Here is an 18,082-nt window from a genome sequence, read left to right as displayed (position 1 = left end):
ACTACGACATTGGGAACCGCGAGCTGTTGGCTGTCAAGCTCGCCCTTGAAGAATGGCGGCACTGGTTAGAGGGGTCAAAGGAACCATTCGTAGTGTGGACAGACCACAAAAACCTGGAGTATATCCAAACAGCCAGGAGGCTGAACTCCCGTCAACAGCGGTGGTCTCTGTTCTTTACCCGCTTCAATTTCACGCTCTCCTACCGCCCGGGATCTCGCAACATCAAACCTGATGCCCTTTCCCGGATGTTTCAGAAGGACGAGACCACCGCCATGCCAGCCCCCATTCTTCCCAGCCACTTTGTCGTAGCGGCCCTCACCTGGGAGATCGAGAAGCAGGTCATGGAGGCTCTTCGGGACCAGCCAGGCCCAAGCACCAGCGCCCCCAACCGTCTGTTTGTTCCAGCAAAGCTCAGGTCACCTGTGATTCAGTGGGGGCACGAATCCCGTCTGGCCTGTCATCCCGGCATCACTCGCACCCTTCATCTGGTCCGCCAGCGGTTCTGGTGGCGGCGGATGAGACGGGATATCAGAGAATTCATCCGAGCTTGTCCCACTTGTAACCGAAACAAGACCCCCAACCAGCCTCCTGCTGGGTTGCTGCAACCCCTACTCATACCCAAGAGGCCCTGGTCCCATGTTTCACTGGACTTTGTTACGGGTCTTCCGCCCTCTGACGGACACACAGTTATCCTTACCATTGTTGACCGCTTTAGTAAGATGACCCATTTTGTACCTCTTCCTAAACTACCCTCTGCTAAGGAGACAGCCCAGGTGGTCCTGGAACATGTGTTTCGTATCCATGGCCTACCCCAGGATATAGTGTCAGACCGGGGCCCACAATTTTCAGCAACCTTTTGGAAGGAGTTCTGTCATCTCCTCGGGGCCACCGCCAGCCTATCATCTGGATTCCACCCGCAGTCAAACGGCCAAACTGAACGCATGAACCAGGAGCTGGAGAAGGCACTGAGGTGCATGGCCTCCCAAAATCCCCGGGCCTGGGCTCAACACCTGCTCTGGGTGGAATATGCCCATAATTCACTCACCAGCTCCGCCACCGGGCTCTCCCCCTTTCAGTGTGTCTACGGGTATCAACCCCCACTGTTTGCCAGCCAGGAAGCGGATGCCACCTGTCCGTCTGCTCTTGCGTATGCCCGCCGCTGCCGCCGCACTTGGGCCCAGGCGCGCACTATGCTTCTGAAGTCTGGAACCAGCTACGTCGTCGGTGCCAACCGACGGAGGACCCCAGCACCTACTTACCGGGTTGGTCAGAAGGTCTGGCTGTCTGCCCGGGATCTGCCGCTGCGGGTTGAATCACGGAAACTGGCCCCTCGCTTCATTGGTCCTTTTCCTGTGCAGAAAGTCATCAGCCCGACGGCGGTCCGGCTTCAGTTGCCCGCTTCCATGCGGGTCCACCCCACCTTCCACGTCTCCAAGGTCAAGCCGGTCCATGAAAGTCCCCTGGTCCCTGCAGCTCCGGCGCCGCCTCCTCCGCGCCTCGTAGATGGCGGTCCTGTCTTCACCGTCCGGCGGCTGCTCCGCTCTAGGCGAAGGGGTAGGGGTCTCCAGTACCTCGTTGACTGGGAGGGATATGGTCCAGAGGAGAGGACCTGGATCCCGGCCAGGAGGATAGTGGACCGGAGCCTCATCACTGACTTCCACCGACTACATCCTGATCAGCCTGCAATCCGTAGGGGCCGTCCCAGAGGGGTCCCTAGCCGTCCTGCCTGCCCGGCTTCCTGTCCTGTGCCTGACCCTGCTCCTGTCTCAGTACCTGTCCTGTCTCCCGACCGTGACCCTCCAGCTCCTTCTGAGGATGAGGATGTTCACTCAGACCGCTCGGAGGAGTTCTGACCCGCCGCCTGCTCCCCTCCACCCTCCCGGCATGGTGTTGTTCTTGGGACTTCTGGGGCCGTCCCTTAGGGGGGGGGTCCTGTCATGAGCACTCTCTCCCCTGGGTAACAATCTTAATTGCATTCAATTCTCTGCCACTCTGCTCACTCTCTCCCTACTCTGCCTAACGAGCTCCACCTGGCTCCGCCCTGCTCTGCTCTTGCTACCTGGCCAGCTGCGCTGCATTTCCCACTCACCTTCCTCACCTTGCCCCACTCTGCTCTAATTACTCTCCCAGCTGCACTGCATTTCTCCACTAACCTCTCCCAGTATATATAGCCCTGTTTTTCAGCCAAGCCCTGTCAGATCGTCTTCATACCTGGACCAGTAACCTGCCTGTCTGTCTACCCTCTGACTCCTACCTGTGATTCCGATCCGTTCTTGACTGCCTCCCTGTTCTACTGCCCCGGCTATCCCGACCTGCCTTCTGGATCTCGACTACTCTCCAATCTTCAGCCCCTCCGGTAACTCGATTCTGCCTTCTGTCTCTCACCACGATTATTGCCCAGCCCTGGTCTGTACTACTGCCTGCCATTCATATTGCTGTTGTGTGTGTGTTCCCCCAGGTCTCCGACCACCAGACGAGCGAGCCCAGACGCTTCACCACCCTCAGCCCGATACGCCGCTCGATCACTGGGGGACACACACACTAGGCACTTTGGACTGGAAACCCCCGGACACTTGGTGACCCCCGGAGCCCAGGTAACCCACAGGACCCTGAAGAACCCCTGAGCCCCAAGCACCCCTGGAACCCCTGACACCCCTGGCACTCCTAGCACCCCTGGAACCGGCACCTCCGAAGACCTCAAGATACACTCACTCCTCTTCCCCCCCCTGAACCCCTTCAATAAACAACTCTGAATTTGAACTTGCGCTCTTGGGTCGTCTTCTGTCCCTGACAGTTGCAGGTTCAAAGCCTCAAGTTTTGGCAAAGGACGCGCTCAACATCTTGGAAAAACGAAAGTCTTTGGGTGCGAGATAAAAAGTATCAACTTAAGGAAGAAAAATCCGCACTCACAAAACTGCGTCTCATTATTTATTTATATTACCACCATGTCCAAAAAGCAAACGCGTTTCGGCTATCAAGCCTTCATCAGTGCCACTGATGAAGGCTTGATAGCCGAAACGCGTTTGCTTTTTTGGACATGGTGGTAATATAAATAAATAATGAGACGCAGTTTTGTGAGTGCGGATTTTTCTTCCTTAGATTCAAAACCTACCCTTATTTCTCCCTTCCTCCCTCCATGGCTGAAGTGCCCTTGATCAAGGGAACTAACCCCACACTGCTCCAGGGACTGTAAACAAATACTCCATTTATCTGTAAGTCGCTTTGGACAAAACCTCAGCTAAATGTAATGCAACATTAACAGATGGCTCACCACAAGTAGTTTTGCCAGTGGATTCCCCCAGGAGTCCTATGACTATCCGGATGCGCTCCATGCTCCGGGAGGTCTGGGTGTCTTTCAGCAGAGCCACTGCCATCTGGGCGCAGGACCTCACCAGGCACAAGCTGTCCAGGTGTGCATTATCTCCCTACACAGCCATATAAAAGTTAGTAATGCTGACCCAGTGTTTCTATTTACATTATGTTACATTTCCTTATTACATTAATACTCACATAATATTCAGATTACCATACATAATTACAATTACTACATTGACAATAATTGCATTAAATCACAATTATTGAAAGGCTTTGCTTACGTGTTGCGATTCCACTGATGTGAGACCTTCTTCTTGTGTCATGGCAGCTGTATTTATAAGGAACATATGAACTTAGACGTGAATCACATCTTTTTGCAAGTTAGTGAACCACTGAATCTTCAGAGTTGCTTAAAGAAGTAACCCTAGAACAAAAGTGATTCCTAGCGGTAGGAATTCAGGTCATCAGTAGTTCAAGATATAAATGCCCACTAGGAGGATTACAGTACTGCTTTGATATTAAATCACTTAAGTCCTACCTGGACTGGGAACAGTGCTTTGGTGTCACAACACTGAAGTCCTACTGTACTGCAAACACAATGAAAGGAACTCTCTTTCTACCCAGCATTTGGGTTAAGTCCTGCCTGAACTGGGAACTCTCTTTTTACCCAGCATTTGTGTTAAGTCTGACCTTGACTTCGAGCACTCTTTTTTTTTGGGGTTACCTGGACTGGGAACTGATTGGGACATCAGGGCACTCATCGTGTTTCCACACAAAGCAGAGAGATCCAAACTCATATCCTCTGTGTCTCTGAGATCATCAATATGGACAGAATACCACACACCTAAAGCACAAAAGAATATAAGAGAAAACACATTTGTTGTTTAGAATAGTAAACACATAAACAAATACATAAATAAATACATGCATACATGGGTAGGGCTGAGTACCGATCAGAATTTTTCGGTTTCGGTTCCGGTTCCAGAACCTACGTTTCAATGCCGGTTCCTGACGGTGCCATTTTCGGTTCCTAATTTATAAACACTGAACGAAATGTTTAAAAATCTCAAACGACCACCGAGCCTACCTCATTATCCAGTTGAAGTTCCCGGGAATTTATTTTAAATTGAGAACTACAATCTAAATCCAACCCTATCCATTTCGTGGGTGTGCATCTTTGCATCGGAGCATCAGGTCATAGTCATACAGTCGATGTTCATGGCAATCGCACAGACAATCGTGCGAATTTACCTGATTACAAACTGAACCAGCATGAAGTTTTGCATCAGCCCCAGACAACTTCAGCGGCAAAACAACAAGGAGAAACTCATATTTCATTTTTTACGCTGCACACGCTCCTTTTAAAACATGCCCTGTGTGAGGGGATTTTGGCCTCGCGCAGGGACTGTTAAATGGAAAAGCATGGTGTAGGCCTACTGTCTGACCTGTCACTTAAAATCAGGCAATTTTGCAGTTTTTTGTAGCTAACAGGTATGCTGTTCTTGCAAACACTTTTAAAACAAGTAAGGTCGCCAAATTCCGCCCACTTCACTGATCACTTCACTGTGAAAATGTCACTATTTCAAATACTATTTGATTATGGTATCGTATATTTTTGGATAGCGACAACTGTGTAGATGAGGTAATGAGCAATATTAGCTTACATTGGTGGCCCTTTCTATCGTAATTTGGAGATAACGCCCAGCATGTCCAAAATCTAGTTTCAGCACAATTCGCCGGCGAAAGGCTCCCAATTCCGCCCGCTTGATTTCAGGTCACGTCGGTATTTCCGTTAGCCTACTGTTATTCCTTCATGCTGTTTTGCTTATTTCGTTCGTGACGCCTTGTTTTTTCGTTACATTGGTTAAAAACCTACAAAACTGTTTTTGTTAAGATGTAAAGGTTTATAATTATGTCAAATATCCTGCGGTGTGACTGTAGCATTAATGAAACCTGGTATAAAATATATTTATAAATTACCCAACAACATTTTGAATAATGTATGAAGCATTTGGCATGATTGCATAAATATTAACTTTATATTAAGATATGTGAATGTGAATGTGAAAAAAACTCAAGACAGTAATATTAACTACAAGTTCAATTTCGTAACACAAATTGCGTCCTGTGGGGTGACATGTATGTCAATGTTTGTGAATGGGCAGCTGCAAGGGTCTTAAAGACTGGCTCCTAACTAGGGATGGGCATACGGTGAAAATGACTTCGTCGATCGTCGGGAGAATTAATGATTAATAATCGGTTAACCATTAATATTTTTATATTAAAAACAGCCCACATTTAGGCCCACCATGCCCTATACTCTTGTATAACAAAAATACATCAAAAACATCATGTTTTTCTTCGAGGACTTGTTTTTATTAACAACACAACTGTGTCAAGTAATTAACAAGAAAAGTTAAACCTGAATTGGTGAGCAATGCGCAAACGAGGGAGGCTTCAAGTTGCGAGCCAACAACGAAGACACATAACGGTGCAGACATCGAGGCGAGGCTAGGTTGAGATGATTCACCGCTGTCTTTTACAAGGCTTGGATGCGCGATGTTCAAGTGATACATCATGGTCGTTGTCGATTAACTGTATTCACATTGCAGTAATTACAGTAAACTTTGTCATTTTCTAACCGAAAATGGTCCCACGCCACACTTCGCCGAGACCTCTTCATGGTTAGGCAAAGCCCGCTCTATGGAAGCTCACATGTAACAAACAAGTCAAGCCAGGGTACGGTGATGGTGAGATATTGCCCCCTGCTGCCCAAATTGGGTAGGTGTAACAGCGAAATACATTGCATTGAGGACGTGCACTAATGACCTACATTCAAGTTTTTAGGGTTTTTTTTGTTTAACGGTTCGTCTGCGAAAATTTATTTCTTCGACTAAAGGTTTAATGATCAATCATCGGTTAATCGGTTAATTATATGCCCATCCCTACTCCTAACCAGTCAGTACCTCAGTTATTGGAGAGTGCTGTGGAAGTTTATGGTGACTATTAACATCTTAATATGTCTTCATATTGCAATGTTTCTGTCACGCAATGCTTAGGTTCATTTTATGGTGTGACTGCTCTTATAGAAGGAGAAAAAACGTTTTTTATATAAATGAAAACACATATTAAGATTAAACACAATATCGTTATCAAGTTAGCATGAGCTCAGATGTCAGTCATGTGTACAAAAGGATTAAAATGGCCATTATACAGTGAATTTCCTGTGGTGTGACTTCATTTTCCTGCGGTGTGACATGCCTATGAAATGTGTTGATGCAGGACACATTTTCCCAAAAATGGCAAAAATAAGGCTAAATTCCACGGACCACTCAGTGCTTTATTTTTTTCTATTTTTCTTTTTCTATTTTTTCCATCATTTTTTTCAGGAATTGGAAAAACGGTTTTTTTTTTTTAATTGACATTTACTTAAATGTCAACTACCCACATACATGCAAACAACATAAGTACATACTTACATACTGTACATATTGTACATGTACATACATAAGAAGATGTTACACTGTGGTGTTTTTGCAGTACTCACCGCCTTGGAAACCAATGTACTGAGGACCAGCTGTCATTCTTGACAACTTAGTGATGAAGATCACCAGGCAACGGGACTCATGCAATGCAACAGAATTCAGTTCATTCATGGTGCAGTACCTGTAATAAAAACAATAACATACACTATAATAATCGACACTTTTATATTAGGTTGAAGAACTTACTTACAAATCATGATGTTGGGGGAAAAGAACAACTCATTGATTTATGATTGAAGAAAATCAATCAATCCTACTTTGCTGATGCGATGAGTTCCTCACTACATTTGGTTTCTTCAGTGTCCATCTGAACCAGCAAGACATGGAGACCCTGAAGGCCATTTTGGAGGAAGTGCCTGAAACCACAAAAACTCTTCTCAATACCTATGATACAAGGATGTTAGTAGCAAATCTTTCCACAGTTTAGTCTAGACTTATTATTGAGACTTCAATGTAATGTAGATAATTTAATACGAAGTTGAAAGTCATGACAATGTAGTACCGAATTCTGCTGCAGAAAGAGGTTTCTGTGTCAAACTGATGAAGTGAGAGCAGAAGCATTCTTTCAGTGGACAGGCCCAGTCCCTGGGCAACTGTGCGCACATCAGCTTTGGTGAGCAAACTAGAGAATGTAGTTATCTGCACAGACAGGAAGACATGCATGTTGTTATTGCAAATAATATGTGAGACTTACATCAAATACATCCACTCATGCATCCATGTTCTTAATGTGACATGGATTAACGGTCACTAAATATTGGTTAAGTATTTGTAATGTGAAATAGCTGTAGTAATTCATCAACTGCAAGAGCATACCTCTACAAATCCACAGTGGTTGTCATCCTGGTCCAGATGGGTGTTGATGAAATCCCTCAAGGAGCGATGGTGTTGATCATGGAAGTACATCTTCTGAAGTTCCCCTTTCTCTTGATTCCCAAGCCTTGCGTACTTTAGTCTCAACACGGAGTCAGGGGTGGCACAGTTCATCAAGAGCATCTTGGCACAACCAAAGACCTCTTCCTCCATTCTCTCACTTGACATTTCAGAGGGTTCATCCTCTGGCGTTGACACATTCATGTCCATCTGAACGTCTTCACCAAGGTTTTGCTCTATAGAGGGATCTACCGACTTTTTACCATCAGAACCATGATCTTTGTCTGCAACCATTTGCACATCCACGTCTTCTCTTTCTTGGCTTTCAGAACCTCCTTGGGGAGTTTCTCTCTGATCTGGAAGACTCAGCATCTCTTCAACTGCCTGGTCAGTGCTTTGTATCAGCTCATGTTCACTGTTGCCAACAGCTTCAAATGGTTCAAGTTCTTCCCTCGTAGTTTGAGACATGGTCTCGTCTTCGATGGCCGGTTGCTTTGGATCACTGTCTGGGGAGTCTGCAGCAACATTCTGACCAAAGAAACACCTCATCCTGTCTCTCATTTCCAAGGCTTGCAGCAGGGCACTTGCACAAGCATCGTTATGGAAACCAACAAAGACATCTGCTGGTTTGAACTCCTCAGAGTGTTTGCAAAATTCCTCAATCCATTCCATTAGCTTCCCCAGGACCCTCAGCTGCCACGGTGTAAGATCGGTGCTCCTGTTCACCCTGTGCTTTTCCAGTCTGTTAATCAGAGGCACTGGGAACTGCTTGTAAACTTTCTCTTGGTCTTCCACGACTACAAGTCTGAAGTCCTTGTGAACTCTGCACTTCACCCGGTGCGAGCCAAGTCCCAGGTCCACGTACTGCTGCCCACTCAGGTAGACATAGTACTGATTTAGAGCATCATAGAGACTCTCGTACAGGTTCTGGAGGTTCAGGAGAATGACCGTGCGGCCGGTCTCCATGCACGTCTTCACACGGCTGACGTTGCGGCAGATTTGAGCGTACTCTTGATCTTTAGGGAATCCTGAGCCAAAGACGATTTCTGGGGTGGCGTACTTGCCCTTGGAGAAGATGTGCTGCTCAAGGATATGAAGGGCTGCATTATTGGTGGTGAGTATAAGCAAATAGCGACACTCGCTGTTGCGGCAAGCAAGATTCTGTTCAACCATAGCCAGTGTTGTAGGCTGAGGTATCTCTTTGAAGTTTTGGAAGACACTCTGGAAGTAGGTGAGTGGTTCAAAATCGTCACACTGTCCACTGAAGTTGCGCAATATGGCTTCTGCCAATTCACTGTCGCTGGGTTCCCTATCTGATGCTCTCACAATGGCGAAAATCATCTTCACGAGGCTGTAATAGTCCCTTAATCCAAAGAACTGGCTTTGGGAACAAATTTTCAAAAATGCCTTTGCTAGCTCTGGGAAGAGGTGCTTGATTTTCAGCAAAATGGGGTTTGATGATGAGCAAATGCCTTGAGCTGTCTCCTCTAGCTCTCTATTGCTTGGGTCCCAGCGGGACACAAAAATGCCCCTGTTCATTTTCGCCGGATCAAGGGCCCAGTTGGAGATGCCCACAAACCCCACCTTCATGTACGGGTCGGACTCGTCGCTGTCGATACAGCCGTCCTCCAGCAGAGGGTGCAGCGTCTTGAGGGGCATCTGTGGAGAGTCCTCGGCCAGGCCGATCTCGTCTAGCACCACCACCGACACGTACCTGTCCGTGTCCTTTTCCTTCTGGAAACGAGCACAATTCCGGAAAGTTCCAATTATTCCCTCTGGGCTTGAATGGGGACTACACTGGAAAGAGACCATGTGCACCTCTTTAAGTTGCTGGAAGAACTCGCACTGTGAATTCTGGCCCTGCATGGCATCGGCAACCACAGTTTTTGCCAGAGATTTTGAACTTCCTGGTTTGCCAACAAGAAATAGTGGAATTCTCAATTCAATGCAGACTACCATGAGAAACACATTTTCTTTCAAAGCATTGTTTTTGGCAATAGTTTCTCTTGTCTTTATCTTGTCCAGAAACAGATCCTGACAGTCAATGATCTCCTTCTCAATGGCATGTTGGTTGTTGAGTGGTTCTGGAAAGTATTTGCTAATGGTTTTCAGGTACTCCGCTTTTGATTCAAGGGATGGATAATAGCAAACTCCCACAGCAAGCACGAGACATTTCAGAATCAGCAGACCAGTGTTGACTTCTGAACAGTGGTGAAACATTTGGTCTTTGTGATTGTAAAACCAGACCAGCACCCTCATGGACCTTTCTACATCCCTTAAGCTGACAAAACTGCATTCATTCTCCCGACTGCGCATGTATCTCTGCGAGACTGCCAACACATTTGCTATTATTTCCTGGCAAATCCTTGGAAAGTGGTTGTCTTCTGACTGCTTCCTAACTATCTGCATAATGTAAGAGAGCTCGGCTTCATTGCTCAACTGCCCAAAGTCCCACACGAGGGGTATCAAGCTTGGAGGCAGGGGGTGGACCCTGTAAACCAGCTGACGTAAAGGCACTTTGCCAAGCCTGTCCTCCGTGTCCCCTGCCGTAACTCTGTATCCCAGGCCAGCGCGCTCCAGCCGGGTTACCATGTCTGGGGAATGTCTTCTGTAGGGGTTGCAGGCAGCTATAATTTTCAGGCCAGAGTTGGCTTTCAAAGGGACCCCTCTGATCGCCCTGTCACAGAGCACTTCTTTGATGGCAAAGATGGCTTCCGTTGTATTAGCCTCATCAAAAAACAAAACCGTGTCCAACTTGTACTTCCTTTGATTTTCCTCTGCCAGACGTTCCGCCTCTCTCACCTTCCTGTAGATGATGTCAGCAGTGGTGCCACCGTGGACTTTGACCAGCTTCATGTTCTGGACGTCTCTACCTTCTCTCTGGAGATCACATAGGAAGCGCACAAGCCGGGTCTTGCCACAGCCAGTTTCCCCCATGATAATCACGGGGATTCCGCAACGGAACCTCATGTGGATTGCCAGCATCTTCTTCACATTGTCGGCTGTGAGTTCATAGGATGGGTCTGGATCTTCAATCCTGCTCATGTTTGAACCGACAACAAAGGAAAGTTTCTTGATCTTGGTTTCTCTCGGCAAGCTGTCAAAATCTTCTTGCAGAGAGATGCGCTGACGTTCCAGACCTACAAACAGCTCTGGAGACATCACATTTCCCACTAAGACACTCCTGGTCACTGGGTCGACGGCATTGAGCATGCTGCTCCTTGGGTGTTTTGTCACATTAAACCCCAGGAAGGTCATGGACATGTGGTCCGCGTTGAAGAAAATGTAAGGGTGGGGCTCGGTCTCCCATCTCTTCCGGATTGTCAGACGAGCCAGAATGTCGTCTTCATTTTCCTCATCGCTAAGGAGAGACGGACTCTGGTCCGATATGTTCATGGATGGTGAGGCGAAATCTTTGGACATTTGGATCATGAATTTCACAATGAAGGTTTTGAATCCAGGCAAGTGTTCTGCAAAAAAGTCTGCATCACAGAAGATGGAATGCTCACAGTCTTTAAGCTGTAGATTCAGGAACCAAGTGAAGTGCTTCAGCTCAGCCCAGGATGGCTCCCTTAAGCCACAGTTGGCCAGAAGATGGTGAAGGCAGTCTACATGATTTCCCTCTACACTCCCCTCCACATACTTAAATCGATCCAAGTTTGCGTTTCGGTTGAATTGTCTCAGATATTGGTATGGTCTTTGAATCCCTTCACCTCGAAACTCTTGGTCATCCATTAAAGGATCCAAAGTTCTCGGAATCTGCTTGTTGTTAATTTTCAGCTGGAGATCTTTGACTTCTTTTGGTGGTCTACAATGGATGGTGGGCAATGTGCAAAGAAGCCCTGTCTGTTGAGCCAAAAAAAACAACGATATTCTCAAATCAATTAAGCATTAATACACATTGTTGTCTATTAAGTTCTATGAACTCAACAAAAATATATGAAAGTACATCAGGCCGAAGGGGTACCTCTTTTGGCTGCACTTGGAAGACCGAGAGAGGTTGCAGAACCTCTATGGACAGCAGATGCAACACATTCCTTCTCCAAAGAGTTCCCTCTCTGTCACTCAAACTTCCCAGTATCAGGAACTGGAACAAGAACTCTTCTATCCCAAATCGAACCTACCAGAACATCAATATAAGTGTCCAACATAAATGTATGTAAATACTGACATGATTGCCAAAGGAATAGAACAATAAAGCTTTGGAGATGATTGGAAATAACATTTAATTGTACGTACTGCTGCGGTGTCAATGTGCAAAAGAACAGGGTCTTGCTCTCTCAAGTGATTCAGCTTTTCAGTTAATGTCTTTAGAAATGCATTCATATCAACTCGTGGCTCGATAAGAGTGATTCTTATGTACTGAGCACTCGGGAGATACGTCTGGAATCTCTCAAATAAACGTGTGATGTAGAGAGACTTCCCTGTGAGATGACATACATGTTACTACTATACATTACACTGTATATTGAAACTATATTAATTAATGTACAGAACAGATGCATCACAAACTGAATTATGACAAAATTGCTCTACATTTGTTATCAAGGTTAATATTATACAGTAAATTACTAAGGACACTGGTAGAAATAAAAATGTCCATAGCAATTGTGGCCACCATACTTCAGATTCAGATTATTTAATTGCATTATTTACAATTAGCAGCATCTGTCACTCCCCAAACCCGGTAACATGTCAAAGAAGTATTTAAAATATGCTCACCAACAGCAGGCCGTTCAGATGATATTAGCCAAACTGACAGGTTTTCAGGGTAGATGCCTTTGGGACGGTGCTGTGAGGGAATGCTGAAGTGATGAGAGATGTACTTTCTTGCTTTCTCAGCTGTGGAGTTTATTCCTGCCTGCAACACTTTGTAGTTGCTGAAGAAAGACGGAACATATCGGCCCTGGTGGGTCACCGGACACACCATCACCAGACGGTAGTGAGGACCTGCTTTCTTGTCGAGGGCCTCAAAGCGCTCCCCCAGGCCCACACTCACGTCGTACGTCAGGAGGTCTGGATTAACCAGAGTGTAGATCTTCTGGTGATCCATGGCAACACACCTAGTGAGGCACCGTCGCAGAAATATCTCAACTTGCTCTTCAGTGGTGTCTTCCTGGCATATTAGGACCTCGTCAGTAGATGGAAGGGCCTGGTCTGGGCTTTCCATGTAAACAGACAGGGCAGTTCTAAGCACCTCTGTTGCTGGGCAAAGCACAAGGTTAGGTCTTCCTTCCTGGTAACCAGGGGGAAGATTTCTCTTGATGTGGTGTTCATTCAGTTGGGAGAGGAAAGTCAGGAAGCTTGCCAGGGTTCTCAGGTCTATTTGACCCTTCAGATACCTCGCCATGTCATCTCTGAAACTCTGCCAAAGACCATCTAACCTCTCAGGAGATTCCATGTCCATCGTGTTATCGTCGTCATTTTGAAGTGAGAGCCTACTGGCCAGTTCTTCCGTCCATTCCTCTCCCTCATCTGTGGTGTACTCTACATCCTCTTCATCATCATCAGAAAGATCAGCTCTGCCGTCTTCACTGCCATCCTCACTAATCATGTCAGAGTTTTGTACATCAGCACAGTCAACGTCTGAATTGGTGTTTTCTACAGCTGTTGCCATCTTGAACGCTCGCTTTACATCGCTTAACGTACAGCCTAATTTAACAGGGGCTAATAGATGCCAGACCTGCTGTGGTACAGAGACACATTTGGTACAGATGTCGTGGATTGATTTGCTCAAGTAGACCAACTGTTCTGAGGAGTAGTGGTTCACAGAGGGAAACTGTGACCGTGTCTCAGATAAATAGGCACACCAGTCTTTCGAACAAGCCTCCATGGAATGGCAGAGATCGGACAGGCATTCAGTCACCTCTCCTTTGTATAGGACAATCTTCTGCAGCAGATGGACACGGACTTCAATGCAGGGCTCCTTTCCGCTACAATGGACTGTGGCCTCCCAATCCCGGAACAGCATATTGCCAACAGACTGTAGCTGCAGGAGGTTTTCAGCCAGTCTCTGAACCCCTTCAAAAACCTGTCAATGAATAGAGTCAGTATACAGTTAATATGAATTACCAAACCTTCAGATCTAAAGGTGTAAAGGAGCACATCACACAAATATCACGTTTAGTGAGGTGTGATTAGACTGAGGCCACCTAACTTCAGTGAACCTGTTGAATTGCTCTATGACAAGGGTACACATGTTACGAATAGGGATGTACCCAACTGAACACTGAATCCTACTCCGATCACTGAAACCGAACCCTGTCAACAAGGCCAAATTCAGTCAAATCCGAAATCAAATCTTGATTCAGTACATCCCTGGTTGTGAATAAAATATTTTGTGAATTAGAAGACGATTTAGGACAACTTCCCTGAGTGAACCAATTAATTTGTGAGTTGTGACAGAATTTAAGCCAGCTAACCTGAGTGAACCTGTTGACCTGCTCCTTGCCATGATCTCCCTTTGAGGACATCAGCATCAGTTTGTTTTGTAACTCCAGCAGCTCATTGAGTCCATACGTCTTGGCCACAGCATCCTTCCTCACTCTCACAGCAAGCATGCTTTGCAGATTCCACTGGAACATAAAAGATAATGCCACACAGTATTGTAAGAGTGCAATATGAGTTGAAGCATCAAATTCACTAAACAGAAACTATGCAGCATTCACATTACACTCTACGCCCGGGTGGTTGACGTTTAAGGGCGTAACGCAAAAAAAAAACAAAAAAATCAAAATCCTGAAAATAATGATGGAAAAAAATTGGCAAAAAATAGAAAAAAATAAAGCACTTAGTGGTTCATGGAATTTCGCCTTATTTTTTGCCTTTTTTGGAAAAATGTATCCTGCATCAACCCATTGCATAGGCATGTCACACCGCAGGAAAATGAAGTCACACCACAGGAAATTCACTGCATTATGGCCATTTTAATCCTTTTGTATACATGACTGACATCTGAGCTCATGCTAACTTGATAATGATATTGTGCTTAATCTTAATATGTGTTTTCATTTATAAAACCCCTTTTTTTCCTTCTATAGGAGCAGTCACACCACAGCACACCATAAAATGAACCTAAGCATGTGTGACAGAAACATTGCAATATGAATACATATTAAGAGGTTATAGTCACCTTAAACTTCCACAGCACTCTCCAATAACTGAGGTACTGACTGGTTAGGAGCCAGTCTTTAAGACCCTTGTAGTTGGCCTTGCAGCTGCCCGTTCACAAACATTGACATACATGTCACACCACAGGACGCAATTTGTGTTACGAAATTGAACTTGTAGTTAATATTACTGTCTTGAGTTTTTTTCACATTCACATATCTTAATATAAAGTTAATATTTATGCAATCATGCCAAATGCTTCATACATTAATCAAAATGCTGTTGGTTAATTTATATATAATATATATATATATATATATATATATATATATATATATATATATATATATATTATATCCCAGGTTTCATTAATGTTACAGTCACACCGCAGGCATATAAACCTTTACATAAATCTTAACAAAAATGTTTCTTATCATCTAAGACTAATATGAAACATAATGTACCACATATTCTTTCATTGACATTTGTTTTTAAGAGGAAAAATAACAGTTTTGTAGGTTTTTAACTAATGGTACTAAAAAACAAGGCGTCACGTCTCCCACCTGCTCTCATCATTTACCTACCTTGCATAGGCAGATCATTTTAAGTAACAATCAATGTAATGAATGTAACAGTCCACAGTGACTCTGCCACATTCAAGCAAAAGCACAACAACAGCATGCCTTGTCGATACATTATGCTCCTGGCATTTATCTTGTCACCTTGTTACCTCAACATTGTGAAATGGAGATGGCCTGGTTCTCACCAGACCTACAGTATGTGTGTATAACTCGCAGAGCACCCTGGCGGAACTGTGCAGAACTACACTACACAGAGGTCTGGACTCCTCAATGTATCCGCCCAGAAAATCGTGGAAGCATTTATTGTTTATGGCAGCTTGCATTGAAGTTTCACAGGAGTGATTGTACACAACATTGATTATTTGATTATTTAGAGATAAGCAGAAACGTTTTGAAGGATTTTGTTGGTGGCAAGGATGGACAAAGGATATATAAAGCCATGCCATTGGAAGGTGGAGCCAACGCACACTCTCCTAGATCTGTAGTATGAGCTTGCAAAGCTGCCGGAACTAGGTCAGGGCGAGAGAAAGGCTAAAATGGAGATTGCCACCGGAATATGAACCCAAGATGAGCAAATGGCTCAAGTCAAAGGGTGCGTTCCAATATGTGACCTTGCGTCCTCCACTTGTGCTTGTGGCCTCATACCAGGAAGTAATACGTCATGATGACATCACTGACAACAGCATTATATTTCAATATCTCGCAAAAGTTCAATTGTAAAGTCATTTTCTCATTTGCAAACTGGATGGTGAATGAAGAATAGTCCCCCAAAAATTGTTTTGGCTAGGCTGACAGCGGGGAAACTTTATTGCGTTCTCCACGGAGGAAGGGCCAGAAGGCGGGGCGAGGCCACAAGCACAAGTGGAGGATGCAAGGTAGCATATTGGAACGCACCCAAACAAAGTCATCCACCTTGTCAAACTAAGTCATCTACCTTGTCATTTTGTCCCTGCAGTCTCTGGACCTGGTATACGCCGTGAGTGTTGATGTCTGCAGCCAGAGACAGAGAAGACTGCTCCACAGAACCATGGGTCTCTTTCAGCCCCTTCAACCATTCCAGCCAGGTGTTAGAATGACGCTAAAGACAAAAAAGACCAAAAAATATCACATAAACACTTTAATAGATTATATAATATGGGGCAGCCATGGCCTAATGGTTAGGGAGGTGGTCTTAAGATCACATGGTTGCAGGTTCGAATTCTACCCTTGCCTCTCTCTACACCTCCATCCATGGCTGAAGTACCCTTGAGCAAGAGTCCTAACCTCACATTGCTCCAGGGACTGTAACCAATACCTTGTATATAGCTGTAAATCGCTCTGGATAAAAGTGTCAGTGCTGTGTAATGTAATGTAATTATTGTTAAATAACTTAATAATATTATGATCTTGTGTGCAATATATGTTTATCCTGTATTATGTGTAGGCTTTCAGTCGGGATAGACAGGGGAACTCGACTCTACCCTACTCAAGTTATGATGCATGTCTTGGGTCCTTATATTGGCATTCTTCCTTTAACCCATTGATACCTAAGGCACCTGCAAAATCGTCTGCGAAATGCCTAAGCCTTTTATGGGAAAAGGTGCCCTCATCCTATAAAAACTAAATATATCAGTCTCTGACGCACATAAAACATGAAATAAGTTGTACTTAAAAGCTATGACACTCATCTTGTCTTCATTCAGCTTGAACATACAGACATTTTAATACAAATGTTGAATCTCATGAGCCTGAATGCTATGTCCATGTAGCTTAAGGCAACTGGGTCAATGTTACGTATACTTTATCCAGCATCAATGGGTTAACAGTTACCAGTTTATCTGGGAGTTTGTCATCTCGATTCAGTGTATCCCAAAGCTGTTGGACACAGCCCATGAAGTGGTCGAACCCTGCGCTGGTATCCAGGGAGTACAGCAGGGGACTGTAGCCCATGACGGCATCATGGAAGTTGGCCACTCTGTCAATCTCTGTGTCGTTCTCCCCAGCAGAAATCGAAGCCAAGTCCACAAAGACCTTCACATCACTCAAGTCTGCCAAAATACAGAATTACAATCCATGCTTTTAACTGAAGTGTGATAAAATGCATGCATTTTTTTTCATAGACTCCATTCATATCGACTCACATGATATGAATATGATTAAAGATCACTTACTTTTGAGATTGCTTTTGACCCATGTGACCAGGTCATAGCTTCCCAGGAGTGCTTGGAGACTGGCAGTGTGCTGGGGGGTGACTTGTGTCAATAGGTCTTTCGCTTTGATGAGCTCATCGCTCATTGTTGACAGTGGCCTCTGTTGAAAATGGGCTGTTCTCTGCATATAAACAAAGCGTATTTGGTTAAACTTTTTGCTGAGAAACCTATGATACCAAAAACATTAAAAAAATGAATTGGTAACAACTACAACCGTCTTCTGTGACTGAAATACTCTTGATAGCAATACACTCATAACAGCATATTGATATGGCCATTGATGCTAGTACTAAACTCTCCACTTACCATCTGAGTAAGACAGTGGATTTTTTGAAAGTCTCCTGTCAACTCGAGCTTATCTCGGATCTTCAGAATGACACATGCGGATTCCGACGCCTCATGGAGCTGCCCATACTGCTGTATCTAAAGTAAGAAGTTTGAAACGTAGCTATTTAACAACATCTAAAAC

General features: G+C 44.9%; 1 protein-coding gene across 1 annotated transcript in view; it reads right to left on the bottom strand.

The window, feature by feature from the left end:
- Positions 1–18,082, bottom strand: part of rnf213b (ring finger protein 213b) — a 76,143-nt gene that overhangs the window by 41,598 nt on the left and 16,463 nt on the right. Inside the window, exons 18-32 of the mRNA XM_063221788.1 lie at positions 17,920–18,036; positions 17,575–17,734; positions 17,234–17,451; positions 16,359–16,502; positions 14,156–14,308; positions 12,456–13,764; positions 11,973–12,157; positions 11,683–11,853; positions 7,677–11,579; positions 7,363–7,499; positions 7,118–7,216; positions 6,863–6,981; positions 4,040–4,159; positions 3,597–3,643; positions 3,272–3,425 (exon numbers count right to left, since the gene is read on the bottom strand). Of these exons, the coding sequence (XP_063077858.1) occupies positions 3,272–3,425; positions 3,597–3,643; positions 4,040–4,159; positions 6,863–6,981; positions 7,118–7,216; positions 7,363–7,499; positions 7,677–11,579; positions 11,683–11,853; positions 11,973–12,157; positions 12,456–13,764; positions 14,156–14,308; positions 16,359–16,502; positions 17,234–17,451; positions 17,575–17,734; positions 17,920–18,036 (7,036 nt within the window). The remainder of the gene's footprint in view (positions 1–3,271; positions 3,426–3,596; positions 3,644–4,039; positions 4,160–6,862; positions 6,982–7,117; positions 7,217–7,362; positions 7,500–7,676; positions 11,580–11,682; positions 11,854–11,972; positions 12,158–12,455; positions 13,765–14,155; positions 14,309–16,358; positions 16,503–17,233; positions 17,452–17,574; positions 17,735–17,919; positions 18,037–18,082) is intronic.

This window comes from Engraulis encrasicolus, chromosome 17 (assembly GCF_034702125.1).
Source record: "Engraulis encrasicolus isolate BLACKSEA-1 chromosome 17, IST_EnEncr_1.0, whole genome shotgun sequence".
Lineage (NCBI taxonomy): Eukaryota > Metazoa > Chordata > Actinopteri > Clupeiformes > Engraulidae > Engraulis > Engraulis encrasicolus.
Note: the sequence above shows the minus strand (reverse complement) of the source record. Positions and strands in the feature narration are given on the sequence as shown.